This window comes from Hyperoodon ampullatus, assembly GCF_949752795.1.
Source record: "Hyperoodon ampullatus genome assembly, chromosome: 10".
Classification (NCBI taxonomy): Eukaryota; Metazoa; Chordata; class Mammalia; order Artiodactyla; family Ziphiidae; genus Hyperoodon; species Hyperoodon ampullatus.
This window is the reverse complement of record NC_136923.1, coordinates 78207274-78231571: the sequence shown is the minus strand read 5'-3', so window position 1 is coordinate 78231571 and position 24298 is coordinate 78207274. Positions and strand designations below refer to the sequence as shown.

Below are 24298 nucleotides of genomic sequence, written 5' to 3'. Positions count from 1 at the left end.
ATATATAGAGCTCAATCCCTGTTCCACTCATCCCACACAAATGTGGTCTGCAGCTCAGGAAGTGCCACTGTCGTCTACAGGGCTCCTAAGCCACTACTTTGGAATCACCACCTGCTTCTCCCTCCCTTTCCTTTATTTCTCACATTCAGTCAGGCACCAAGTTCTATCCATTGTGCTTCTTAAATATCTCTTTATTAGCTCATTCTCTCTTCTCTCTGTTGTCACTTGCTCCATTTAGGGATTCATTATCTCTCACCTGGATTTCTCCTGGAATTCACTCATCTACCACCCCCTGTCAATATTGTCCTAAAATCCTGACATACACACACAGGCATTTCAGACCATCCGTCCTATTGCTACCAGAGGGCACTTGTAGCACATATATCTCACCGGGTCACTTCTAGTTTTAAAGGTTTTCAATGGCAACTATTCCCAGTTCCTTCCAGCAGTACCCATGTCGCTTCTGATGTCTCCCTCGGGATCATCCTTCTTTTCCATCCTAGACGATCAATAACAAACATCATTGCTCACGCTGCTGTTGAAGGGATGGTGGGCCTCATTGCCCTTTCACACCAGGAGTCCTTTATTATTCCAGATTGGGTAGCTCAGTCCTGAGTGCCATTTTATTCCTTTAGAACCTCACTCCGTATTTCCTTGTAAACAGCTCCAGTGTGGTGCAGACAGCTGCCAGCCACAGTTCTGAGGGAGGGTTGTTTCTGGTGTGTGTGTTATTATCGTTGTTTTTAACAGCCCTTTGACATAGCAATGTGCATTTGAAAAGTCTCCCCTGATTGCAGTGGCTTCAAATAGCCTTGATCTTTTTAGTCAAATCAGACACCCACTTACCAAGTTAACCCTGCTTCCACAAAGTACCTCCATGTAAATGAAAGATGTTAGATTGTTTTCTTTACATAATCTCTATGAAAAAGAAAGCCTCTCACCTTATTCATAAGGTGGCCTGACATAGTCATAACGAATGCTCTCACTACTTGCAAAATCATAGGAAATTAACCTGTGTTGCAGTGAGGGAGAGTGACAGTGAGCGTTCTTAAGGACAGCGAACCAGCCCTTTATGTTTTTGTGTCTGTAAAATAGCTTCATTTGTAGCAGGTGCTTTAAAAAACTAGTTCTTTGTTGAGTGTAAGTTGAAAGCAATGTCTGTGTGTCCCCTTTTTGTATGTGCATTTCTCTGCATTTTTTTCCTTCTCTTCACTTTGATGTAATCAGCTCATTTGAATGAAGATATCTGTGATCAATGGGGAAGATGAATTACACTGAATTTATATTGACACTGCATTAGACACAGTGTTCTTAGCATCCTTTGAGCAAACATCAGTGATGCCTGTGACGTGTTATAGAATATTGGAGAGAACATTGAATATCTGTAGCAAGCAGGAGATCTTGTACTGAACCAAGTATATTAAAATCAAAGTTTACTGCAATTATTTTGATGAAATTATATTCCTTGGAACAATCCAGTAGGGTGCTCAGATAGCACATCAGCAAACACAAAATGAAACCATGTGAGTGTAGGGTCACCTCATCTGGCTTTTGCCTGCTGCCATTTTATATATGAAATTTAAAGACAGGTAATAAAATAGGGAAGCTATGTGAGGCTCCTGCATGATTTCACCAGGTGCTTTTAGTTACAGGAACTTTCAGTGGGGGCCCTCTGTATTGTGGAATCAGGAAGTTTGATTCTTATTTCCATCATAGTCTTGGCTGCAAAGAAAGCCACAGAGCTGCAGCAGGCCCTCTTTTTACCTTGGAGCTGGTCACATCCAGAAGCCCCACCTGTTTGGTGCCTAGAATAAAAGCATAGGGCACTGCTGACACACGGGCCTGACTCAATGTCTGAGCCCAGTGAATCCTGGGAACCCCACAGTGAAGGAGGGTAAACTTCATGAGCTCAGTTGACTCAGAAAATTTGCTTTGATATTAAGTTGTTTTCTGTATTAGAGAAATCCTCTGTCCAGATGATCACTTGGAGTATATTGAAAAGAATTTTGAACCAACTCTTTTAGGTTTCCCCTAAAAATACCAGGTATAGTTTGTCTTCTGAACCTGCATTGAACTGGGAGCAAGCTCTCCGTCATATGGCGAGTGGACGCCCAGGTTGGAACAGACAGTTAGAATCTTTTGTTCCTCCTTTTAGCTAAACACCTCCTACTTAGGGAGCCCTGGAAACTTTCTGTATTTGCAGTGTAGGCTGAGGGTTGATGGAATGTTTTTGGTGCCAAGGGCCATGGTCTGTTTTTAATTCATATTAAGATCACTGAATCCCTCAACCATCATTTTGTAATTGATAATAACTGTTGATAGAGCTCCTACAAAATAGCATACAGAGTGCTATCCCTCTTCCAATATCATAAAACATTTCTCATAATAAAGCTTATGAGCTAGACAGTCCTACTTCATAACTGAAAAAGGAGGCTCAGAGAACCTGAGTAACTTTTTAAAAATCACACTGGTTATAAGTGGCCAAATCAACATTCAAACCCAAGTTCTTCAGACTTTAAAGCCAAGCTGCTCTTGTCAGCCACAAGGCCTGTGATGCCAAAGTGGTTTTGCATCACCTTCCCGGCAACCAGGTCACGGGACCTGTAGTATGTGTTGTAGGTCTTTCCTCTGAAGAATGAGGAGGGTATCTCAGTCCATTTCTTAACAGTTTGTAAGAGCAGCTTTGGAAGAATTCTCTCTACTAAAGTTTTACAGTTTGAAAAGAAAGGTAGTGATTTGTTGAAAGAAAAAATATATTGATTGTCAAATTATGAGAAATCGCGCTGCTGAAACTTGGCACTCTTTTGGAAAACTCAGAAGCAAATTGAAACCAGCCTAAAACAGGATTGCAATTTTGATTAGAAGCCTTGTCTCCAAACTCCATGAAATAGGGCTAGGTGATATAAGAACTGACACAGTGAAGAGGGATATTTATGTGTGGCTAGGAGAAGCAGCAATCATGTTTATGTAGTGAAGGCAATTAAACTCCCAAAGGCTGGAATGTGGGTTGGCCCACTTAAAATTGGCCTAATTTTGAAGAGTGAATTTACAGTGCTGATTACTTTCATTATAATGAGACTGTCTTGATATTTTTCTCTCTTGCCTAAAAATCTAAGTAAACCAATTGTCAAACTTTCTAGGATTATGCATCATATATATGCTTTTACCCACCATAACTTTCTACCATCTAACTTATTCAGGTTACCATGTGTTCCAAACCAAAAAAGGGATATGCAATCAAATTAAAGATTTTAGTTTGTGAATATTATTAATTAAAAAGCCTCACATAGTTATAAAACTAAAAACACATGCATGTAAGTGTTCCATGAATTAATCTCTAAGTTTTATCTGCCTTACTGAAACTAGAGTCTACAGTCATTAGAACTTATTCTCTTGCTTAACATACTTTATGAGTCACTTTTTTCCTACATCCAACAAGCATTTGTAAGTGAATGAAAACGAACTTTAATATTAGCCTTAAACAAAAACAACCGGAAAGGCAACAAACAACCAGAAGATAAAAGTGGAAGTTTATTTTCTAAATCTTTGAAGATTTTTGGATAATCTTTTGCAGTAGGTTAAATTATCAAGCAAAAAAAAAAAAACACCACGCACTTTGCTTTTGAGTTAATTTTTCATTCAGGCGTTTTAAAAGTTTAATTCTTACTTTCTTGGTTTTATCGAAAGGCTTTCAGTTATTTTAATATCTTTGAGGCTGAATAGCTTGGTAGTAGTAAAGAACAATTATATGGATCTCATTAGAATGTATATCACACACAGTATTTTCAAAGCTTGTCTGTCCTTTTAGATATTAAAAAGAAAAGGTAATTTAGTGAAGATAAAATGGACTTAAGCAAGTGCGGTATTCTTTATCTGGCATTTTACTGACATAGTTCAATAATTATCCCTCACTGTGGCTTTGCAGTAGTTGTGTTTCAAATAAAGGAAGGACAGAGATGGGAGGCGGAAGCAGAGGAAAAGGAGGGGAAAAGGTCAGAGAGGAGGGGAGAAAGAGTGAAAAAAAGAAAGAGAGCAGGAGAAAGAGAGAGACAGGAGGGGGGTAGAAAGGAGATGGATCGATCGAGAAAGAGGAGGGAGGATGTTCATAGAAGCCAATGAGATATTAAGATCTGATTCATCTTCAGTAGAGAAACAAGGGTGTCACCTTCGTTTTATCAAAGTATTAAGACACAGGTAACCTCACCCACAACTGCAAATAAAAGCTATGCCATTGATTTCTTCTTTTATAGTATGTCAATTTCTCTACATTTCTTGAGATACGTGCCCCAAATTAGTTTCCTTTAGCTGGAAAAAGGTCCCACCTTCATTTCCTAGCTTCACTGAAATTGGAAGTCTAGTTGGAGTGATAAAACAAATAACAATAGAAAAAGACAACACATATTAATTATCAGAAGAGGTCCCTTTGAATGAAAATTTGATACAATCTTGGAAAGCAAAGAAAAATAGAAATTAGAAAAATGGAGCTCATAAATGGCAACACTGTTTTCAAACTGTCTAAATTAATGGCCTATCTCCTGGAAGTTTTAATCAATCTCATAATCCAGACCTCTGTGATTACAATTATCTGGATAATTTAAGAAAGAAAGAAATCAGCTTTTGCCTATCGTTATGTTTTATGCATCGCAAATCCTCAAAAATTATTTTTCATTTGATTGGTCAAATAATTTGGCCTTTGTTTTGAGATTAAAGAAAAACCACATGGGAAGGAAAGGTATAAAGACAAAAATTAAAAAGAACCTCATGAGGACCTTTTCAGAACTCAAGTTCAGAACAAGGAAAATGACATTGAGCTACAAAGGTCTCCATGATCTTTTTTTTCTGAAAAGAAAACACCATTTAGCCAAGGGCAAGGTCAGATCAGCTGGAGAGTTGAGTGTGTGTTAGTGTTTTACCCTACCCTTAGAAGCTGGGAATCTGCTGTTATTCTAAGTCGAATACTATGATTCATTCTGTCTCGATGGGCAAAACCACAGTCCTTCATGAGGAAGGATGAGCCCCTGAAACTCAAGTTTACTTGGAAGCCACAATGCAGACTGCTTAGAACTTGAGCCTGGGACTAAGGGAGTCTTGATTCTTGGCCTTCCCTCCCCTCCCAACTGCCTGTTTGAGTGAAATTTGATTCAAAGTCTTACCTAATTTATTCCTCTCACTCCTATCTAGCCTTTATTCAGTTCTCTTAACACACTTATTTTTATCATTTTTGTTGATGAGTCAATAGGCTTTTTAAAAAGGTAATATAAAATAGCCTGATTAGCCAAAGAGGCAGATATGACCTATAATTTTATACTGAATAAGAGCCAATGTTAAAATGTTGATAATTTCCTTTGACTATTTATATGTGCATAATTAGTTTTACATGGTTGAGTTCATGCTATATGTATATAATTTTGCAGCCCTCAGCAGTTACGATTCTTCAGCAGTGTCTCCTGAGTTCTAATGCTCTATGCAGCTTTATTTTCTTGTCATCTAAAAGGCTTTTGTTTCTGTACAAAGTTATAAACTCTTCCAAGGAAGAGACCTTATCTTCCATTTATTTGTCCTTACCTTGCTTTCTACACATAGACTAACAATTTGCCTTCGTAGGCACTCAGCAACGAAGACCCAATGCAGCCAAAAATAAATAAAATAAAATCTTAAAAAAAATAGCTTAGCTGCCAAATCCTGGTTAAAAAAAAAAAAAAAAAAAGGAACAGTGTGTATTCTATAAAATCTGAAAAATCGTTTTTTGGATGCTCATTCAATCAGTTAGGTAAGTCTTGGATTAGATAATGCTGTGAGGAAGGGAAAAAAAAAGGTCCTGTGGCCCTTCTCTAGTGTCCATCTCCATCCCCAAGGCACACCTAAAGTTTATTTTTCACATTGCAGTCAAAGAGAGCTTTTGAACAAACAAATCTCCATACTCATTACCTGTACCCATGTCTGCATCACCCTTTCTTGCCCCCAGTGTATATTCCAGTCATTATCAAAGTCCCAGGAGCACAGTATGCTTACTCTTCTTTCTCGGCCTTTGCACATGCTGTTCCCTCTGCCTGGAAGACCATCCCTCCCCATGTCCACCAACCAAATCCCCCATCCTCACTTGGATAATTGTTACTCATGTTTCAGGTCTCACCTTAGATGCCACCTTCTTTGGGAAGTCTTCTTAGTCCCTGCTAGGTTAGTGATTCCATCTCAGTGCTACCTTAACATCTCGGGTTAACCAGTGTCATTTATATATATATATATAAATCCCTGCCTGCTTACTTATCTTCCACCACCTCCCACTGCACCCTAGAGCCTTAGGCTCTTTGAGGATAACAACTAGAGCTGTTCACTACTCTATCCTCAGTAGCTGGCTGTCACAGAACATGTGTTCGCTGAATATTTCTAGAATGAATGAATGACTCTGCTCTTCTTGTCTATTTCCACCTGTGTGTCATGTCCTTGGGTACCCCACAGATTCACCACACTCCTGTCTGCCATACCCATACCTTTGATCTTCCCTAACTTTCGCCTTCTTGAGGATGTTTTGAGCTCTACACAGGTTTGCCTCTAGTTTGTTAGTCTGATCAACTGTTCCACTCAGAGATGCTAATGGCTCAGGTGTCACATTCCTTATAAAGCATGTGGTCGTAAACTAGTCTTTTCGGGAGTTTCTTAGCCCAAAGCAAAAGCTATAATGGCAGACTTTCAATCCCTCTCCTGAAGGAAGCTTTCTGTATTCCTCATATGCTCCTGTGTGAGTGATGGCCACTTCCTTTGTGTAGACCAGCATCAAACTTAAATCTTTAATATGGAATACTTGCCCTGAGTGGTCATTGTGCTCACTTTGTGAAAGACTCATGTAAAATAGTAATATTGCTTTTAATGGAGATTTTTGGGATAGGGTCACTGATACAAGTTACAAAGAAATAAAAAGATCATTGTTCTATGCTTCACATTTAATGTAGATATCAACTCTACTTCCACACATTACTTATAAATTTGTGTGAAGATTTTGTATAAGTTGAGGAGAAATTAAATGCATTTATCCTATTATGTGGTAAGTAAACCAATACAGTGGAGAAGATGAATCCTCCGTGATTCATTCTTCAGATTTCATGAAATAGAGATCTGAAGAAAAAATGAATTTTACTATCTAAGAAATAAATGAATTCATCTGGGCTACTGATAAATGATTTACATGTAGGTAAAACGGGGTAAAGTCTTGATCTTTTCCATTTGAGAAAAATTCTCTCTGGAAATTACTCAAAGGGGAGAAAAAGCTGCTGGGTCCAGATTTAAAAGGAGATAAAAAGCTTCTTGTTTCTATGGAAATGAACATGGGTCACCTTGCATTTCTCTTTTCTTCTTATTTATTTTTTTCCTCAGGGCAGATTTCTCTAGCCTACTTTGTAGTGTCTAATGACTTTACCATGGACGGATCATTAAATACAGAGCTAATGAAACTTTTAGAGATAATATAAGCCGAACCTTTTATTTTGGAGATGAAGCAGTTGGCAGTCAGAGAAGTCAAGCATTTTGTCCTCTGTCACCCTGCTGTAGAGCAGCAGACCTGGAACCTAAAACCAGTCTGGACCCTGGACCCTGTGTGCTTTCCATCACATTTACAGACAGTTGCTGGGAAATGTGGGAATAATAACTAGATGGCTAAGTAAATAAACAGTATCATTCCAATATTTAATTTATGACACATTAATAATATCCAACATTTTCTGACCGCTATTCTAAGTGTTTTATATGTATTAACACACTTGATCCTCACAACGCCTTATGATTCTTATTTTAACCAATAATAAAGCTGATGTGCCGAGAGCTAAGGAGACTCCCACAGCTGGCAGTGTTGACACTGGGCTCTAAACATGACAGTAGCCTCTTGAGTCTGTGTACAAAATTGCTACCTTGTACTTCCTTTCATTTCGAGTATATTCACAGATTATTCAAACATATGTGCAGTTGTGTTAAGAACAAGAGCATTGGAGTTATAAACAAGAATCAGGTAATTGGCTATACCAGTTAGCTGTGTAACCTTATATTACTTCCTCTCGCAAGGCCCCTGTGTCCTGGATGGTGACTTGAGGTTATTTCAGAATAGCACTTCCTCAGAGAGTGGCCGGGAAAGTTACCCAGGGTAATGCAAATAAAGTTCTTCCGTTTTGGAACTGAGTCTGCCACACGTGTTAAAAATTAATATGCTAGAGTGCTTAATTAAACTCGTAGTCTCATTGGCTAAAGCCCTTATTTCATTGCAGCAACACAGAAACCTTACTTTTTTTAACCTTCCTCTTTGAAAAAAATAAAAAATACACCCCTGCACTATTCTAGCTTAGTAATGTGACATAAGAAATTTAATTTATTCTTTATTAGGGCATTTTAATGCTTTAAAGTGTTCATTTTGAAAATGCTTTTGATTCCTTTTTTTTAAACTATATACCTTATAGGAACTTGCTTTCTCATTATTTGCTTGTTTCTACTAAACATGAAGCTCTAGAGAGGAAATTCAAGATAGCTGATGATTTTATTTAATCCTACTTTGTGTGTACAGTCGATATTGAGAATAAAACAAAGATATGTTAGGAAATAAATACAAGAAAAAAATCTTATTTAAACAAACAAGCAAACAAACAACAAGAACAAATTGTGCCATTCCTTTAGAAATGTCACTATCTACCATACATAGCAGTCTTTCTTTTCAGCAATAAAAGACAACTGACCATCTAAAGATTTCTAATATCCTTGCAGTGTTGACCTCATTGAAAATTGATGAGATCAAAAGTACAATTATTCTGGACAGGAGCTGTGCTGCCAGATTATCTTGCACAGAAAGTCTCTGAATGTCAACCTAGCACATATATTGAGCAGATATGACACTTTCTCTCCTATAACTTCAAAGCATCATTGAGTAATTTTTTTCTCTGCACAATAATTTATGACATTCATGTCCCTTTCCTCTCGTGTCTCTTGGAGAATTTATTCTTTGATCTTAATCTCTAAGAGTTTAATTTCCTTTTCCACTGTGAAGGTGTGGATTGGGTGGGAGTCATTGTAAAAGTTACAAAGTAGTAACCATAAACAAAATAAGACCTAAAGAATGCAAGATTTTTTTTTTCTGGCATCCCTGCTCCTGGAGAGTTGATGTGATGAGGTGCTTCATGGCAGTGAGATAGCATCATGACCTGTAATTCTGTTGATTCACCTTGGAGCAATTTACCTACCAGCGACGGCCCGGGCTGACATTTTTTTTGTGCTGCATTAAGAACCTGAAATACTGCAGGGAGTTCCTAACTGACCTCCTTCGTTTAGAGTCATCCTGACTCCCTAAATCATTTTCCACAGTGCAATGAGAGAGCACTCCGAAAAGTAAATCATGTCATTCCCCTGCTTAGAACTCACCAGTGGTTTCCTATTGCAGGACAATAAGTCCAACTCTTTTAATAAAGCTTCCATGGCCTTTACAGCAGAGGCCCTGCTTCTTTCTGTAGCCTCCAGTCCCATCACTTCCTTCAGTTCCTTGAACATCATGTGCTGTTCTTTGCCTCCAGGCCATGATACATGCAAATCCTTTTTCCAGGTACCCCCTAAGTCCCCCTGTCTATTCACTAGCTTATGGCACATGCTTGCTTGTGCAATAAAAGCGGAAGAGGACTTGTACTTCCTATTATTTGAAAAAGGAAATATTTAAAAGTTATTTATTCACGTAAGTGCAGTTCTGTCTGTCTTTACTCATTTCTGTCATCAAAAAGATTTGTGAGGGATTGTTAGCAGCAGAACAAAGATTTGTGCATCCCTCAGGCCTCATTTGGAGATTATGGTGGATCAGAGGGTGCTGATAATGTGTCTGGACAAAAGTCAAAATTTTAAAGAAGGCAAATATAGATTTTTTTAAATGGCTGGTCTACATTGGGTTTATCTAGCTACTCACCCGCCCCCCATTTTGAAATTGTCTAATTTCCCTTTCTTACAAAAATGACTTCATAAAAGATAGGCTTTTGTCTCATTATGTGTAAATGAATGTAACAACTCGAATGCATTTCTCTGTCTTAATCTGCCCTACGCCATGCACCAGGATAAAATAAACAAGGTCTTTGGACATTCGAAAGCTCTGTTGAATGAACATCTTGTCAAACCATTGCCCCAGTCAGCCTACTCAATATAGTCTTGGGAAATACACTTTTATACATTATTTGTTAGAGATTATTCTACTATTTTGTGGTGGAAGAGTTCATTAGTTCCCAGCTCATAGGTGCTTCTATGTAGGAGAAACAAGGAATGAATATAACATATACTGTAATTATCCTCTGAGCAGAACTTCCCTGGATTTATAAGGAGTCAGGTGGGATTAATGGAGAGAACACTGAATCATGTGACCTGGCATCATGCACATATAGTGTGCATTTCTCAGTAATTAGATAAGAAACCCTTGGCTGGTTCACTTCCCCTTGTAGGTTTCAGTTTTTCTCATATATAAAATGAGTGATATAAGTATATGAGTAAAAACGTTTACATAATATTGAAGACATTTTTCAGCTCTATCATTCTATGAATTGAACCAGCATCATTAACATAAGATGAATTTAAGTCTCTAATTCATATCCTTGGGTCCACTTCTGCTCTTCCTCAGTATATTCACATTGAAGCCAGAGCCTGCTTGGACAGTTCTAAATGAGAGCACATCATTTCTTCACCTAAAACCTTTTACTGGCTTCTATTTGCACTAGGAGTAAAATAAGAACTCCTTGCCAGGCCTGCCAGGCCCTGCATGGCCTATTGCTGGCCAAGCCCTCAGGCCTTGTCTCCTCCCACTTTTTTCCTGAACTCTGCTGCAGCTGTCTTTCTGCAGGCCTTTCTTCCTGCTCCTTGAGCCCACCACGTTAATTTTCACCTCAAGGCCTTTGCACTACTTCCCCTCTGCCTGGTGCTTTCCTCTGTTCCTCTATGGCCAAGTCTACGTGCTCACAGAGGGCTTAGCTCTGGAGGACACTTTGAACACACCATATAACCTAGACACCTCCTTCCCAGCACTTAGTCCTATTTTATCTTCTCCCTGCTATTTCTATCTGAAATAATCTTAATCACTTAATTGCTGCTTTCCTGTCTCCTCTATTAGAATGTGTGCTTATTGAGAGCTGGCAGCTTCCCTATCTTGGTCGCTGGTAATTTCCCTGTGCCTAGAAGAAAGCCTGGTATATAATAAACACTCCATAATATTTGACTCAGTGAATTCACCCTGAGGTGTATTTAACTCATCACAGGTTATTTTTTAGAGACTACTTCCCTAAGTATGGGAAAAGTAAGAGGTGGTATAAGTGTCTGAGAACAGTAGGAAGCCAGATGAAGAGAGGTATATGTAGAGATTAGAGGATGGTAGAGAAAAAAACAAACTTTATCCTTTTTTTCAGTCTCTTCTGTCTAGTGTAATCTTAATCCAAAATGTGTCAACATCACAGATAGGATTTCAGAGAAGTGGGAACTAGAGTGGAGCTAAAACTTACACCAAGCTTAAACAAAAATAAACAAGCCCAACTGAGGAGCTATTTGACCTGTACTGAAAGAGTGAAAATCATACATCACAATCTCTCAGTGATAGGGCAGAATTTCCACCTCCTTACTCAAAGCTGCCCTACCTTTCCACCTGCAGCTCACTGGGGGACCCCAGAGAATTTAATCAAGACAGAGCCTTGGGAACCTACAGTCAGAATTTCAGTTTGATTTTTTATAAGGAAAAAAGATAGGAACATTACAAAGATGCCATGGGGAGTGGGAGAAACCCCAAGCAAATTTGAGGGAAAAAACCCTCAAATTAAATTCTTATTGAGAAATATATCATTCATTTAGAGTTAGGTTGAGTTAAATAGAAAGACTTTTTATTTAACATGTAGGGGGAAAATGGGTATATAGAGTGACTATAAAATTTCTTTCTTGCAATTCTTGATGATCTCTACTAACAATATTTGTACACTCTGTAAATTTCTCAAGCTTTTTGAGTTTCAACATATTCTTAAGTACTAGGGCAGCTTTGATGCAAATACAAACAAGTACCCCAGATATAGGTGTCTGGTCTAAGTCCACAGTACTTGTTACACGTGTCTCCTGAGTACACAGCGCCTCACGGTTCTGTGAATGCAACCGTGGTTACCACACAGTGGGGTTTGTTGCCCTTCTGTACTACCTTTCTGTTTCCTGTTCTGACTCTACACTTTTAAATCCTCACAAGATAAATGTCTTGCCTGATGTAGCAAACACATAAGCTGTTCATGGCATACATTTACCTTTGTGCCTGTGTCTCTTCTGGGACCTGATGCACCTTTTCAGAACCAGACTCCATCCTGCAACCTGCCGCTGGGTTCGATATTCCATCTGACACAAAATGCCATTGGAGTACATGACAGATGTGGCAAAACAGATATATCCAAATTGATTCAAATTTGGCGATGGCTGTCAGGGATTTCTTTCTGAGTGTTAAGGCACACTAGTTGAGAATTACTGCTCTGAATCTGTTTAAGCCACTCAGTGTCCACCTTTCGTCTCCCTTAAAGAAGAGTGATTGCCCCTCTTATAAACCCTACTCTTATGATCTTGTCTACTCTATTTCATGTGAAATCCTGAAATTGAGATGCCTTTTGACAACCCGACCTGCAATCTTGGTCTCATTTGGGGGGTTTGTCCACTGTGCTTTCTGGACAACCTACAACTGGAGCAGGTATTTAAAGGGAATGTTGTAGTCAGTGAACAGGTGCTCACATTATATTTAGAAAACATTTCAATACTATTAAATTATTTGTAAAAAAACCAGTATTTTCTTCTACTTCTTCTGCAATACACAGCTGTACCCCCAGAGTACAAAGAACAATGAATGTTTGTCATGTTTGTGTGTGTGTGTGTTAGTGTAGGTGTGTGTGTGTTAGTGTAGTTGTGTGTGTTAGTGTAGGTATGTGTGTGTGTAACCCTAGAAAGTTTAGCATGTATTTATTAAATACATTATTATTTTAATTTTTGAAAAGTTGTTAACTCATGCCATGCTTCACTTTTGGCTGAAACTGAATGATTAAACTTGATCCTGCATAAAAGATTTATAATAGATTGTTACAGAAGGAAATGGTGAGAATGAGAGTATGGATGAGATCGAAATAATATGTATGTACATTTTCCTATGCATGTGGCGAGTCTTGTATAACTTCACAACACTCTTTGCATCCTTTTTAATTCCGATCATTTTGCATGGTATCCCATGGAGCTCCAAAGGGTTGAGTATAAAATCCTAACATGCCACTCCACCCACATCCGTTCCACAGTCGCTGGAGTCTACCTCTGCCTTTTGTGCCCCTTCACTTAGAGTAAGACTCTGTTCTCTGGAATGCGCATCCCTCTGGTAACTTCGGCCTCCCCTTTTTCTGTTTTCAAGGATGGGAGGAACAGTTTTATTGGACACCAACTGGGCGGGGTAGTGGAAGTGCCAAACAGCAAGGACCAGCGGGTCAAGTCAGCCAGAGCCATTCAAATCACCTACTACCTCCAGACCTATGGCTCTGCCACCCAAGACCTCATAGGGGAGAAGTGGGAGAATGAGTTCTGTAAGCTTATGAGGAAGCTCCAGGAGGAGCACCAGGACCTCCAGCTATACTCCTTAGCATCCTTTAGCCTCTCGAGAGACTTTCATAAGACCAGCATCCTGGCCAGAAGCCAGGTCCTCGTGAGCCTTGTGCTGATCCTGACCACGGCCACCCTCTCCAGCTCCATGAAGGACTGCTTGCGCGGCAAGCCCTTCCTGGGCCTCCTGGGGGTGCTCACCGTGTGCATCTCCGTCGTCACCGCAGCTGGGATCTTCTTCATCACCGACGGAAAGTACAACTCCACCCTGCTGGGAATCCCGTTCTTTGCCATGGGTAACTATCCATCCTTGTGGTAATCGGCTTCTTACCGGTTTGGGGCAAGGTAGTACGTTTCTTGAATTCTCGGGTGGAAATCTGTTTTAATTTTGCATTGGTATGTCTGTGTGATGTTGTGAAATTTTACCTGGGGTGGTGTCTGTTTTACCTGATTAGGCCTTTTTCAGTAAATTTTAGGCTGACCAAGGCACCTCATTTATGCCAGGGACTTTAATGCTGTCCAGTGTTTTTAAAGTACAAGCTATTGTAAACTTCTACTCAGCTTCTTCAAAAATTATAGGTTAAAGATCATGGGGTACGAAGTTAAGGAGGTCCAAAACCTGTTTCACACAGATTTTTGTGGTTCATATTAGTGTTGCTTCCTCAGACTGATGGTGATGAAGAGTGGATATCATGGGATGAAAATTCTGAGAGCCACCGATAGGTTCTAATTTCAAAGACCTTCTTCATCAGACTTTGTTTATAAATTCATTTCAAAGTTTTTGCAGAGAATATACTCCATTTCCTCACCTCTGTTTAAAAATTTTCTGCAGCCACTTAAAGATGTGGCCTCTAACTTTTTTGGTGTCTGTTGAAAACAATTCATGAGTATCTTCAGTCAAGATTATCCTTTCTTGTACATTTTCCCCAGACATACATAAACAGTCTAGAAGATGGTATGTGAGTGTGTGTGTGTGAGTGTGTGCATGCACGTGCGTGCACATGTGTGTGTTTCTTGCAAAAGAGAAGATCAAGCCTGGGAAGAAAAGTGAGTGATGGTTCATGAACAAGATTGATGGAACTTACCAGAATAGAGATGATGACGGTGATTATTTGTGGTGCCACTGAAGAGTTCTGTCAGATGTGGTACAATTCCATACATGCAGCAAAGGATAAACTGTGAAAATGGCCTCTAGATGGTGAACTGACACGCACAGGAGAGTCTTCAGCTGTAAAATAATTGCTTTTCCCTCCCCAGGTTAATATCAGCCCTAAATTATAGCTTTATTATTAAGTAAGAAAGATGTAGGCATGCGGTTAAAGTGTTCCAGGTGATCTGGGCCCTTTTCATTTTGACCTAAACAAACGTTTTCGAGAACAACATTGCAAAGTGGATTTATCTGGAAACCCATCTTCACTGTGGCCCTGTTATCTCATCTCGGTAAGTCTCAGTTTCCTCTTGTATAAAATGAGGATAAATGAAAAGCCAGTTCCAATTTGACCTCTATGGTACAGCAATATTTCTACTTAAAACTAAATAATAATAACAATGATAATAATAATAATAAAGCAGCTATGCTTATTATCACTTAAAAAAATAAAATGAGGATAATGATTAGATAATAATAATGAGGATAAAAAATAAGTCAAAGAATTGTTTTCTGAACGTAATAGAATATACCTAAAGGTAATATGACAGGGTAGACACTCAGTAAGTATCATCGAGTTTTAGTCGTTAAGCTGGTGTGTTAAGTGCAGTGGAGTCAGTGATGAATAAGAAACAGCCCTTGGCTTCAAGAAATTGAAAGTCTTTCTTGCATTCTGCATATCATGTTTAAATGTATGTTCATCTTGTTAACAAAAAGTTTTTCTATTTCCTAAAGAAATATATGAATTTTTTTTTTCCACCAGTGACAAGGATAGGTCTAGATTTGAACCACTTATACTTGTTATGTTTTGTGGGCTCAGTCTTTTGACTTAATAATATAAGATTCATATGAATCATGCAGCATGATTCACAAATGAAGCATGGATCATTCAAGATGGACAAATTAGGCACCTTAGAGCCAAGAGGGCTTTTTCTAAAACTGGTGGCAATCTAATTAGGTAGTGGAAAGATTTATCAGGAAAATTCTATAATGTATAGAATTATATTTCATACAAATAGGGAGAAAAATTGTCTCCAGTGCTGTTGAATTGTATTCTAGGCTCAGATACAAAATCGGTGGTATTTTCATTCCTTAAAGAAATAATAAGAACACTGAAAGCCACAGTGAGGTAAAGTCCAAACCCTAAAACACACACTTTTCACATTTTCTCCTCTCTCAGTCATCTCTATAATCACAAATCAGCCCTGGACAGGGTCGGTACAGACTCCAGAAGCCTGGCAAATGGTTACTTTTCAGTATTCCTGCAATTCAAATTCTTAAAATATTCTTAGAAGAACTTTCCTGCTATGTTCTGAAAACATAACAACAGTAGACCTATAAATATATACTTATTTAAGATATTTGCTCCATCAAGGGGGAGTTGGTTTTGTTGTGTTTTGTTTTGTTTGTAAAATGATCATAATGGTAAAGATACCAAGATGGAGAACTAGTGAAATAAAAGGGATATTCCACAGAGCTAGGGTATCTGGGTTTCCATCCCAGCTTTTCCACTAACTTTGTATGTTTTGTTGGGAAAGTTAGGTATAGTCCCTTTGTCCCAGTTCTTCATCTATTTTTTAAAATGTATTTATTTGTTTTTATTTTTGGCTGTGTTGAGTCTTCGTCGCTTGTGCACGGGCTTTCTCTAGTTGCGGCGAGCGGGAGCTACTCTTCGTTGTGGTGTGCGGGCTTCTCATTGTCATGGCTTCTCTTGTTGCAGAGCACAGGCTCTAGGCACGTGGGCTTCAGTAGTTGCGGTACACAGACTCAGTAGTTGTGGCTCTAGGGCTCAGGCTCAGTAGTTGTGGCACACGGGCTTAGTTGCTCTGCAGCATGTGGGATCTTCCCCGGCCAGGGATCGAACCCATGTCCCCTGCATTGGCAGGCAGATTCTTAACCACTGCACCACCAGGGAAACCCCAGTTTTTCATCTATTAAATGAAGGATTTGGACTCTTCAGTCTTAAATTTTGAAGTTCCTACATTATTTGTTTCATTCTTCAACTGAAGTTAGAATTTGATCATTCTTTTGTAAAAACCTTGAAGGTTTGTATTATCTTCAAACTTCTAACCTCCATTCTCCTTTACTGACTCTGTGTGTGTGTGTGTGTGTGTTTGTGTGTGTGTGTGTGAGAGAGAGAGAGTGAGAGAGAGAGAGAGAGAGAGATTGAGAGATTGAGAGCTGAGTTTGGCAGATACATAGCTTCTGGTGGTACACACAGCATTGTTTAAAAGTAGTCCTTTGATGAATTAGTTTACATTGTGTCAAAACTGCATAATCCAGTGTTAGTTAGGTATAAGGAAAAGAAACCCAACTCTTTTTATAAGCCTCTATTTCTATTCCTATCTTCCTACAAAGATTTCTTTAAGGTAGTGAATATTCACTTCATTATGCTCCAAGATTCAAGCCATTCATCCTCATTAGAACTTATTCGTGAAGCTGGGTATGTTGCTTAGGTGTTCTACTCTTCAACCATTCTATTTTTGACCAACTCTCTTTCTTTAATACTGCGTCTGCTTGTTCTTTTTTCTGACCATTCATCCAGTTAATACGCCCAGTGTCGTTTCAGAGGCATGTATTCTGTACTTCCATAGCCTTCATTTTTAAAGCCTGTACCAATTTTTATATTTTGGCTGGTGTCCCTATAAGTAAATGTATGTTTGTTGAATTGTATGTTCAATATTTAGGCTTAGAAAAGAAGATAATTATAAGCATGTGTATTCTCTCTAGAAAAGATTTCAGAGAGAGAAATCCAGACTTATAATAATTTCTTTAAAAATGCTTAAAATGACCCCTTTTAGCTCCAGCTTAATGTCCTTTCTCTATACAAGCATAAACCAACGAGAATGCCACTATTTTAATTTATAACTCATTGTCAGCCTTTCTTTCACCTCATTTGCTTTATGTGGATGTGTTTCCTCTTTCTGGAAGGAGAAATGTGGGCTAATATCACACACTGATGCCAAGCTGGATCCTGCTGTATCTTGCTGATCTTCTGTGGATAGTTGCCAGGGACATTAGGAGCCTTGGTTCACTATTATTTTTGCTGTCCATCCTGAGTTTGTTTTATATGCCAGGAGTCTTACTTTAGTTAGCTTGATGCCACTGGACATGTGCAGATGACTGGTTTTTTTTCAGGTGAACCCAGGGTTTCCAGATAGGAGACCTTCTCATTCATCATCCAAAAACTGAGCTCCATATTCATTTACTTATTAGTTTATTCAAATATTTATTGAGCACCTACCATGTTCTGGAGTAAAAAGTATTGAACAGAACTGATCAAGTTGTTGCCCATGTGGATCTTACATTCTAAGCCTGCTAAGGGAAAGTGTCGGACAATAAACAAATAAATATAAACTGTGTTATATTATTGATAAGTGATATAAAGTATAATCGTAAAACAGGATAAGAGATAAAGAGCATAGGTGGTCAGAGAAAAGCCTTTCTAAACAAGTGAATTTGAAACAGAGAGCTAAATAAACTGAAGAAGGAGCCATGCACTAACTGAGAAAAGAGTCTTTGACAAAGAGAACTATCCATGCAAAAGCCTTGAGATGGACCTTACTTGGTGAAGTTAAGGAAGAGCAAGAAAGAGAGTGTGGCTGGAGCAGAGTGGGCACCTGTCTGAGTATTATGCAAGGTAGCATAGAGCCAGGTCACATAGGACACAGAGAACTTAATACTTAAGATGGTGAGCTATCTGAAGCATTTTGAGATGAGAGTGTGATCTGACTTACATTTTATGGAAATGAGTCTCAATGGAGCAAGAATGGTTATAGGTTATAACTCATACATAGGTGAGAGGTTATTGCAAAATCTTCATGGGTTATAATAGTGGCTTGAAATAGCATGGGAGCAGTGGCAGAGGTAAAAAGGGATTAGACTCAGGATACATACTGGAAAATAGAATTCACAGGATTTGCTGAAGGAGTGGATATGATATGTAAGAGAAAGAGGAGTCACAGATGACCCTGAGCTTTGAGGACTGAATAACTAATCGAAAGCAGTTGCCATTTACTGTCATAGGGAGATGGTGGGAGGAATAAGTTGTGGGGGAAATACAAGAGTTTTGTTTTCCCTGTGCTCAGTTAGGTGCCTATTAAGTATCCAAGTGGGAAAATGTGGAATTGGTAATATAAGACAGTATACAGATCAGGTTCAGAAGTAAAATCTATTAAGTTGGAGCTGGAAATATAAATTTTGGATTCATCATGACATATCTAATAATGAAAGCCGTGGAATCTGATAAGATCAACTGGAAAGATAAATATTGATGGAAAATAGAAGTCATCTAAAATCTGAGCCCAGGAGTATTCCAACGCTTACAATTGGGCAGATGAAAATGATTCAGAAAATGACACTAAGAAGGATTAGGCTATCAAGTGAGATAGCAGAACCAGGAGAGAATAGTGTCCCAGCAGCCAAGTCAAGAAGGTGTTTCATGAAGGAGCAAGAGATCAATTGTTCAATAGCTGCTAAGAAATTGTGTCCGGTGAGAACTGAGAATTGGTCGTTTGATTTAGGAATTTGAAGGTCATGAATGACTTTGGCAAGAGCTGCTTTAGAGGAGAGCTGAGGTAATTTAAAGAGGTTCAGTAGAGCTTGGAGCATAGGAAGTGAAGACAGTGAGTAAAGCTAATTCTTCCAAGGAATTTTTGCACTAAAGGGAAATAATGATTTATGCAGTTGGGGATGATGTGCAGTAGAGAAAGCTTCATAGTAAAGCAGAGAGAAGAGATTGCAGAAGCAATGTCATTGAGCAGGAGAGAGAGATAACATGGGATTCAGAGCACAGCTAGAATCATTGGCTTTATATAAGAGCCTAGACGGCTCTCACCTACAGTTAAGAAAAGGGAAGGCAGAAAATATGGACAGATCCAGATAGATTGGTACACGTGGGGCTGGAACCACGTGGAAATTCTCTTCTATGGCTTCAACTTTGTCAGTAAAATAGGAAGCAAGTCATCAGCTGAGAATAAATTTGGGGAAGGAGATGTTAATTTGAGGAAAGTGAAGGGATTCTTAAAGAGTCACTTCAGAAAATTGGAGAATAAAGAAGAAAATTCAGGTGAATAACTAGGAAGCACAAGGGTCTCCTTGACGTTTACGTGCATGAATTAAAAAAAAGAAATCAGTTAGCGTGGTTGCTGAGTCGGTCCCCCCTCCAGCCATATATAGCTGCTTGGGGGAGGAGTTGAGTAGGCATTGAGATGAATTTAATTGGAAAGAAATTCCCAGAAACAAAACAAAAAAAAAAAAATGAGGGTTTATAGTGTATGCAAAAGAGTAACTGTAATGACAGATCATGAATGTTGTAATAGTTAGGATCAGCTAGACCATGTTGCAGTAACAAATAATGCCTTAAATCCATTTAGTTTAAGGGAACAAAGATTAACTTCTTGTTCATATCACAGTTTGGTGTGGGTCAGGAAGCTCTCTTTTGAAACTCTTTTCCAACAGAGATTCAGGGATTTAGGATGCCTCTGTCTTACAACATGTTGCCTCCTCAGAGTTTGTGCTCCCCGGCATGTACACAAATGAGGGAGTAATTAGAGAAATCACACTACTTATAATTACCTTGTACCCAAAGTGATTCAGTTACTTCTCATTGCATGCTCTTGGCCAGAACGAGACATATGGCCATAAGCTACCTGTGAGGGAGGATAGAAAATGTAGGAGAGCGAATGGATCATTTTATGAGCATCAACTGTCTCTTCCACATAAACTAAGCCAAACAATAAAGGTAACAAGGGTTTGTTTTGCCTCATCAGCGTGGTAAAACACTGATAAGGTCCAAATATTATATTCTTTGTGGGGTCAGAGAATTGTCTTAGGTTGGAGTCTGTTCTGGTTCTCTGTTTCTGTGTAATAAACACCACAAAACCGGGTAGTGTAAAACAACAACCATTAGATTATGCTTGTGGATTCTGTGGGTCGGTATTTTGGAAATGGCACAGTGAGGTGAGTTCCTCCCACCTCTAGAATTTCTAGAGACTCAGCTGGGGGTGACTTGAATATCTGAGGTCTGGCATAGTTGGGTCTAGAACAACCGTTTTCAACATGGCTTCTTCGCTCACATGGCTGGTACCAAGTCTGGGACTTCTGAAGGAGAATCTCAGCTGGGACTGTTGAGCATAGCATCTAAATTTGGCCTCTCCAGCATGGTGTTCCTGGGGTAGTCAGACTTCTTGTATGGTGGTTCAGGGCTCCAAGAAAACGTTTTGCACAAGAGAAGGACAAAAGTTCAGGGCTGGCTTAGACATAGAAGTCCCATAGCATCACATCAGCCCTATTTTACCACCTGAGTACCAGTCACTAAGGCCAGCCCAGATCCCAGAGGAGGGCAATGGGACTCCACCTCTTAAGACAGTGGCAGAGAACTGAAAGAGTGGCAGAGTCACATTGCAGAAGAGCATGTAGAGTGGGAGCTACTGTTGTGGTCACCTTTGGGAAGTGCAATCACCACACAGTCGTAATGTGAGTGAGCTGCAAAGATAGAGGTGGATTCCAGAGACGCTTGCTATAAAGGTTTTGAGACGAGATTATTACTGATGACAATGGCTATGATTTGATCATTTGGGGATGGAAGACAAATGTTAGATTAAAGACATTAGATGTTCAAAGGACCCAGTTTAACAGACATAGATATTCCATGATCTCCAAGGCCCAACAAATCTGGCATCTGCTAACCTTCTGACCTCAGGTTCAACCTGTCTCTCCTGTACACCTGGAAGACTCTTCCTCAGATGTTTCCTTACCTCCTGCAGGTCTTTATACAAATGTCACCTTCTCAGTGGGGACTTTCCTGGCCACTGTATCAAAAACCACAAGTGCTTCACCAGTACTCCCTTTCTCCCTCTCTGATTAGGTTTTCTCCTTAGAACTCATCATTATCTAATATACAGTATACTTTACTTTTTGACTTGTTTTCCCCGCCATAGAACATAAGCCCCCAAAGGATGTAAATTTTTATTTTTCCATTCACCGCTGTTTTCCAAATACTTCAAACAGTACTGGCCTCAACAAATATATGTGGAATTAATGAATGAATGGTCTATTAGAGTTTCTCAAATGGGTTATAGTCTATTAGAGAGTCATTTAATTTAGCGCATCATGATCCATGTTTATATTTCACTTATGGGGAAGAAAAGAGAGTAGAAACGGATAGGAAATATCAAAAGGTGTTGGACATAGTGAAGTGTTATTGCATCGTACTTTTGTTTCAGTTTAATATACATGTGTATAATAGACATGATGTAAGATATATTGCCTAATGCAGGCCACAATCAAAATATTTAGAAAACACACTGTCTAGAAACTTCTTTGGACTAATGTCTTAAGGAGACACGGTGATAGGTTAGGATTTGTTAATAGGGAGGCAACTGGGAGAACTCGTAAGAAGCATGGGTAGCTGCTCCTCTTGGTTCTGCTGGAGACAGAATCTGGATTTACGAAGGGGAAGGTATTGCCAGGGACATAAGGTATTACTTCTTGGGCACTTTTATTTTCCTTGACTTCAACCAGCACAGTGTTTGGCACATAATGAGCCCTCTAAGGTTTGATGGTTGGCTAAAATTTTTTAATGATTATATTAAGGGTTTTGAAATGTTTCTCAATAAGTTAGTTTTGCCACAGGACCTGTTTTACTCGGGGTCATTAAACCTATCAAAAGCCTGCCCCAAATAACCCTATTGCTAGAAGCTCTCTTATTGGAGCTATTTTTTAGCCATGTCAGTTGCAGCCACCCTGCTCTTGGTGATAAATAATCATCTCCTTTGGGAAAATGTTGGTCAATGATGTGAAAATATCTCTCAGTTTAGAGGCTTGGAGTCAGAAGACCTGGAGTCCAGTCAAGTCCCTGTCCATTCAGGTGACTTCTCCTTGGGCCTCCCATGTTTTCTCTTTCATAAGATGAGGAAGTAGGACTGATTGGTCCTTAACATCTTTTCCACCTTTACTCCTTAATCAGTGAATCATTCATGTGACACTGAGGCTATAGGTTATCTAGATTTTTGGCTCGTTGGGAGCTGGAACTGGGTCTACTTGTCATCTTTTCAGGTGTCTAGTCCAAAGTGCCCATAGCATGCATTTTACAAATGTTGACTTTTGCAAGAGAAGCCTTAACTTTTGGCTGTTTTTAGCTCAGATACCTTAATGTCCTTATTTTTTATATGTTATTCTTCAGTTTTCATTTCTTTATATTGATCTCTGTTCTTTTTGTAGCTGTGAAATGGACCTCCTGGAACAGAAGTTTTTAACAAGTTAAGATGCTGTCTCACTAATTGGTTTTTGTAGACCTTTTGAAGGAGGTGGGAAGGGAACAGATCTTGGCATAACAAGTAAGAAGCTGAATTTTATGCCAAGCATTTGAGGTAGCGTTGAATAATATGTAGTTTTATTGTGAAGCACTGTCCAACATTACTAATAATTATATCCTCACTCCTTAAGATTCTTATTTTCTTTGGAATCCACCTCCATCTGTTGCACTTTTTACTGCTAATGAGCTTCCTCCCATGGTAGTTGGAGTTTAGGAATGAGGAAGAATATTTATATAACAAAATTTTACTCAGGGTGAAAAGCATATGGGCCCATTTTGGTGATTGTGTTTATCTCAAGGGTAGATGATGTGCTAGTTTAGACCTTTAAAATGGAAAGATTTGTAATTAAGCCTTATGCTTTCTAATATGTTATGCCCTTGCTTTTTTACTTCTTATATCAGATAGTGAATTAGGCTTGAATATTTAAGCAGACAGGGAAAGGAGAGAGACATCAATTTATCCAGTATATGGTAGAACTGTTCCTATGTCAGCTTCTACCACTTCTCCAGTGTGGACATCTAAGCCTTCCTCAAATATGCATCTATCACAAGCAACCCTAACTATCCTCATTAATTGAAGTTGACTTGACTGTCATATGAGAATGTTCAAGAAAAAAATATTCCTGATGCAGAAGAGCTGCAGTTGCCAACCAGATCAGGATTTTCTGCAGTGCTGCATCAAGGTAAAAACTGCAATTCAAACTCCTGAAACTTGAAGGGTGAAAATGAATTAAGGCTATGTCATTGCTTTTCTGAGGAAAAGCAAAGTCTCAGCCAGATAAAGATCATTTACAAACTAGAGACTTATTTCCAAGATTCAATTCATTTCCAAGCCAGTATTTTCATACCCAGTCATTGAAAAGTAGCAGAGAAAAATGAGATTAATCCTGCATTGGTTTGAGGGTCCTAGAGGCCAGCCTTGGGCTTCCAAGAATTGAAGAATCCTTGTACACTGATTTTCACTTGCCTTCCTGGAACACGATGGTTTGTGAATGTATCAAATATCTGTGTGTCATCGTGACTGATTTTCTTTGTAATGAGAGAGCAATGCCTTCATCCAGACCAAGGCAAAACTCTGTTATGCAAGCCTTGGCTTATAGATATCACTCTGTACCCTTAGAGAAGTTATAACCTGAGTTCGAATTTAATATAAAGAAGATGCTGCTACTTTTCCTACTGCTTCTCACACTGACTTGGCCTAAATGGAATAAGAATATGTCCTGGCCAGTGATATTTCCAGTGATTGT

General features: G+C 39.0%; 1 protein-coding gene across 2 annotated transcripts in view; it reads left to right on the top strand.

The window, feature by feature from the left end:
• Positions 1–24298, top strand: part of PTCHD4 (patched domain containing 4) — a gene marked incomplete at both ends in the record, with an annotated part of 151590 nt that overhangs the window by 35155 nt on the left and 92137 nt on the right. For both annotated transcript variants that reach the window (XM_079712570.1, XM_079712569.1), the window contains one exon: positions 13403–13883. In XM_079712570.1, the coding sequence (XP_079568696.1) occupies positions 13403–13883 (481 nt within the window). The remainder of the gene's footprint in view (positions 1–13402; positions 13884–24298) is intronic.